Source organism: Aspergillus pseudoviridinutans, assembly GCF_018340605.1.
Source record: "Aspergillus pseudoviridinutans IFM 55266 DNA, scaffold_2, whole genome shotgun sequence".
NCBI lineage: Eukaryota > Fungi > Ascomycota > Eurotiomycetes > Eurotiales > Aspergillaceae > Aspergillus > Aspergillus pseudoviridinutans.
In genome coordinates this window covers 2,642,564-2,648,503 of record NW_025091282.1, presented here as the reverse complement: position 1 = coordinate 2,648,503, position 5,940 = coordinate 2,642,564, and the positions used below count along the sequence as shown (strand labels likewise).

The 5,940-nt window shown below is 30.2% G+C and overlaps 1 protein-coding gene across 1 annotated transcript; it reads left to right on the top strand.

Moving 5' to 3' along the window:
* Positions 1-4,658: 4,658 nt before the first annotated feature.
* Positions 4,659-5,651, top strand: Asppvi_002987 (electron carrier; the record flags this gene model as incomplete). Its single annotated transcript, XM_043298959.1, has 2 exons — positions 4,659-5,316; positions 5,422-5,651. Coding segments are annotated over 2 exons (888 nt in total), but the record flags the coding sequence as incomplete, so codon positions are not given.
* Between the last annotated feature and the right edge of the window lie 289 nt (positions 5,652-5,940).

Genomic DNA, 5,940 nt, shown 5'->3' with positions numbered 1-5,940 from the left:
ATATTTAGTAAAATTAATTGTAAATCTATATTTACTAAAGGTATCTATACTAATTAGATTAACTTTTAAGTTATTAATAAGATAAACTTTAATTAGTAATTTAAGAATATATCTTTATATACTATATTTAGTAGGAAGAAATAGTAAGAATATAATAAGTATTTATGAAGTTATTTATAATGCTATAAACTAGAATAAAAATAAGTACTTTTTAATTTATATATTTAGTAAGTATTTTAATAAGAAACTCTTATTAATAATTATTATAATTTACCCTAAATCTAGGTAGATTATAGTAAGTAGCTTATCTATATAGAGAAATATTTTAATTATAATATATTACTAGGATCTAAAATCTATACTATTATATAATTTAAGTAGGATTTACTTTAATAAAAGATAAATCTATAATATCTATATAGAAGATACCGATATGATCATAGTCTAGGATATAGATATATAAGATATTATTAGATAGAAATTCTTACTTATAATTACTATATTAGATTAGATAAATAAAATATATATTAGTATTAAACTATACTCCTACTCTTAATATTCTATTTCTTATTAATGGTCTTAACTATTATAATATTTAGGTAGCTATTCTTTATTTAATTAATTAGGAAATTCTAGTATTTTAGTATTTATTAAATTTATTAATATTATTAATTTCATAATTATCTTTATTACTATAGTATATATAAGACCTCTAGGGGAATTTATAATCCTAATAGCCTCTATAAGGCTAGTATAGAAGGTTATAATCTTTATAATTTAGTAAGGGAGGTAGGACTAAGACTCTTTATTATATTTATTTATTAGCTCTATAATCCTTATCTTATAGAGAAGATATTACTATTAAAACTAGTATATATAGTTCTAATTATATATATTACTAGTGCTATAAGTATTAGGAGTACTATAAGTAATAGAATAAGAGTAATTATAGAGAATAAAATAGGAACTATAAAGAGTAAAAGTATAGAGAAGAAGATCTATATCCTAGCCTTAAATAATTAAAATTACTAGAATATTTAAAGTAAGGGGCCTAAGACTAATAGTTTTATAATCTTTCCCCTAACTCTTTCTTCTATAGCTATAGTTAAACTAGCTAATAATTAAATAGATTTTTCCTTTATCTTACTAAAGTTATTAATTACTTAGGTAACTTACTTATTAATATTCTAAGTAAATTAATCTAATTATACCTCTTATATATTAAATAAAGAACATACTAAGCTACTATTATAGTAATTTAAAAATAGCAGTATAAAGAATAATTCAGTTAATCCTATAGATTAGATAGTTAATAAAGATATAATAATATCCGAATTAGGTATTTTTCTTAGTAAGAACTCTATAGATGAAGTTTAATCTAAGCAGGGGAGGATATAATATTAATAGATATATATATGATTTAAAGGCTCTATTCCCTACTGCAATGAATGATTATCCGAATATAATAAATAAATATTATCTCTTTTTATTCTTAACTTGGTAAGAGTTTATATTATTTTTCTAAGATAGACTGATCTTTGATATTTATAGAATAGAGTAATTTATATTTAGTAATATTCTTAGTTCTAGATCCTCTTACTTTGATACTTCTTTATATAAATATACATATAGATTTTAATGAATTTTAATTATTAGTCTAGATTATCCCATAATGTATTAGTAGTTTATAAGGACTACTATAGAATAATGAAATTTTACTTTTCTCATTAATAGTCTGTTTATACCTATATAGAAGAACTAAAGAGGAGTATATCTAAGAAAAAAAGATTCTATATCTATTATTTATCACATACTGTAGATCTATTAACTAGCTTTTTCTAATATTTTATAGAAATTCTTTATACTATTAGATATCAATATAATAAATTAATATTATTACTACTTATATTATTCATAGTTATTATTATAATATCTATATCTATATTACCAGTACAATATTAATTAGAGCAGCAATTCTTATATTCTATATTACTAGTATTGTATTAAAAATATTTAAATTAATTGCTTATTATCTTTCCTAATTCCTAAATATTAATCAAGGCTTATATAAATATTACTATAGATTATTGAATTATAAGTTATTCTTTCTAATCCTTAGTAAATATAAGGTTTAGCCTATTTAGATTTAGACCTAATCTTATTATATGATTAAAGAATTAAGTGTTAATAAATTTTTAATAATCTTTAAGTGATATTACTTGGATATTTTCACTCCAGAAATCATAATTTATAGTAACTTTGGCAGTTTTTTTAATATTTTTAAATATTTCTATATTTAATCTATAGTATATAAGACATAAAAATCCTAGAATCCTAGATCTAACTAACTAATATAAGCTTTAAAGTTTAGAGATATAATAAAATTTAATTACTTATTTTCTTAATTTTCTTATTTTTTCTTCTTTAGCTTGTCTTCTAATTTTATATAATAAAGTTTATCTTTTTTATAAAATATAGGTACCCTTAGTATTAATATTATTAATATAAAGTCCTTAGATCCGTTTAATATATATTTTACTATCTAATTATTATTCTTTAAGTAGTTTATATAAAAGATAAAATATTATTATTATTTTAAAAATCTTTATATAGTTATAAGAAGAGTAACCTAAAAATAAGTTTAGTTATCTTGAAAATTTAACCATTCTTAAATTAAAGTCTTCTTAATATTATAGTATGAATAGTATTTATATAGTTATATCTGATTAAAATCTCTTATGGATTTATATTTAGTCTCTTGAATAAAAATTATAGTTATATAGTAGTTGAAATAAATTACACATTAATCTTATTCATTATATAAGAAATAATTAATTTGTAATAGTTTCTAGACTAGATACTAGGCTACCCAGTGATATCAGAATTTATAGAGAAATCATAGAAATTAGTAATTACTAAGTTAAATAGTTATCTTAATGAATAATGGTCAGTCACAGTTTGGTTCTAAGGGTGAACTCACCTGAACTCAGACTGAATATAACTCTAGGCTAAATAGTAAGAACCCCAGGGTCTTAAGAAAGGTGGCAGACAACAGAGAGGTCTTAAGAGGCCTGGCTGGTTGATTGATTAATTAATTGATTAATTCCTTACTTTGTTTCAGCACCGAGCTGGGCCGTGCTAGAGGCTCCTAGTGAGTGGTGACTATCTAACCAGCGGCTGTCTTTGCAGACTGCACCGCCGGTGTACATATGTATTATAGGCACCTAGGCTATGCCGAAACCCCGTAGATTCCCTCATGGATTCCCTTATTTTAGTCAGGGCTGAAATCAGTGAGTGCCTGCTACCTTAATTCCCCTTGGATCCATCTCAGCTGGCTGAGCTGGGGGCGAGATTAATGATTGCCACTTAAGAGGCCTGAAGGAGGAGTTATAGACTATGGTGGCTATATCCAAATTCCAAAGTGGGGACTTTGGATCTATCATTCTGCAGAATTAATTATTATCAGTGTTGTTGTTTAGCTAATTATTAAGCCTTCTCGGCTTCTCCACTGTTATTCCCCTGCATGATAAAAATAGATAATGAGGTATAGTCAACCCTAAAGAGGCTGGCTGTTCAGTTATAATACCATTAGTATGGGATATGTTAAGTATATATAAATAACTAACAGAAGTAAATAAAAACTAGATAGAAGGGTTGGTTGGTGACTGATTTATTTCACTAGCTTTAGTGCAAGAACCCCAATGCTGGGCTGTACTAATCCTAAGTAAGGTAAAAGACCTTCTATAATTTGTTTTTAACTTATAGGTTAGATTATATCATTATACTCTGGCTGCCTGGCATCTATACATAAGGTACATTCACTGGCTTAATATCTAGTACTTAGAATTAGATACATGTTTAATGGATGCGTTAGGGAATGACCAAATGAGAGTCTAAGTAATAAAGGCTGGTGGGAGATTAGCAGCTAGGAGGGAGGCATATATCTGTGTCTTAGCTAGTGTGGGTGTGCTATACCATAACCGCCAACCACAGCATGCATGCATAACCACCATGTACCTTTTATATAGCATCACCATGTAAAAGGTACATATAGATTATTCAATCTAGGTATATATATATTTAGTTTTTTCTAGTTTATTATTATTCAGATATATAAGTGTCTATCTTTTATTACCGTCTTTACTATTAGAAAGGAAAATTACAAGTGTTAACATAAAATAATCACTTTTTATGTTTTTCTCTAAGAAAGAGTTTTCTAGAGAGGAAATTTTACACATTCTCATATCTTTAATTTTTGGTTAAAACTCTTAAAAGGCTTTGAATTATAAGATGTTCGCTCTTGATATTTTAGTATTACTATCTAAAGAATATTACCCCTAGTGAATACCTAAGATATTAGACTTAGGGACTGTGTAGGGAGTATGTACCTTTATATACCTTAGTGATGGCGGTTATGGTGGTAATAGTGGTTATGGTGTGGTGCACTGGCACGGATACAGGCCTATCACAGTAATAATTTACACAATCAATATTACTAATCAGGTTGTATCCATCTACTCTTGTTTGATAAGGTATTATTGTGAACCTGTATTAATAATACAAATATTTAGTAGAAAGATGACCATGTCAGTCTTCACCTTTATCAAGGATAGGAAGTCCTAATTTTTGTTGAATACAAACAAAAGTCCAGGCATTCAATGGCTAAACAAACTCTTTTACTATCCCCCCCATCCCTCTCATCCCAACCTGGGAAATTAAATGAGACCCTTCAGTCATACAATCGCAATGCAACTGATCTTCAGATGCTTGACCGTTTGACCCTTGGTCTTGCGTCATTGCCAGAATCAACATACTCTAGTATCGTCATCCTAGCAGGTGGAGATAACTCCTTTGCTGAGAGTCTGAAACTTATAAACCGCCGGACATTCAATCAAATTGTTAAATCTCTCAGAAAAGGTGGGTATATTTACGGTCAGGATGCAGCGTCCGGGGGTGCGTTTGATCACAACGAAGCGATTCTGGCTGGGCTTATACATGCTGGCAATGGCAAATACGTGAAACCTGATGTCGAGGAGATGCAGGCTGTTCCATTGCGGCTTGGGAGGAAACACAACCATCTTGCTGGGCCACCGCTTAGTTTGGAGGAATCAGCTGCAGAACATCCGTTCCCACGTGGGGTTTCCGAAGGTAAAAACCCCAGTGGTGATGATAGAGTCACTGTTGCTGGGTCTCAGAAAATTCATGAGAACATTGTTTCAGCAGCTACAATGGATAATAACGAGGTTTCTGATGATGAACTTATCAACGAGGACGATCTTCTGGATGACAGTGAGCTTTCAGCACCAATCATACAGCGTAAGTGTTCTTCATGTGATGTGATTCTCATTTAGGCATCATTGGGACCCTCATCGTTCGACTTGAGTTTATGTGTCCGTCAACCACAACTGACAGGTGGACCAGCGCCAGAATGCCGCCCCAAAGCAGGGAAGCGCCGCCGAGCTTGTAAGGATTGTACTTGCGGCCTCGCGCAGAAATTAGAGGAGGAGGATGCAGCCAAGAGAGCTGATGCTGACGAGCAACTTGACGCAATGAAGTTGTTACATGGTGATCTGGCTGAGGTAGACTTCACTGTGCAGGGAAAGGTCGGGAGCTGTGGAAATTGCTCCCTAGGTGATGCTTTTCGCTGTGAGGTATGAATTCTCTAAATGTCCCTCTCTTCATCGGAATGGTGTCTGACCATACGGGCTATCATCTATAGGGCTGCCCTTTTATTGGCCTCCCTGCATTTCAGCCTGGTGATGAAGTTCGGCTTCTTAATAATGATGTTCAGCTATAAGTATATCACTACTTGTAGCTATTGTCATCATATTATAATATTATGTGCAATGTGCAATGATTGATGCCTCAATCCCTGACCTCAAAATAATAGTTAGATGTATAACGCTGGTATACGTAGCTGGTTGCTGGTACATGTATTTT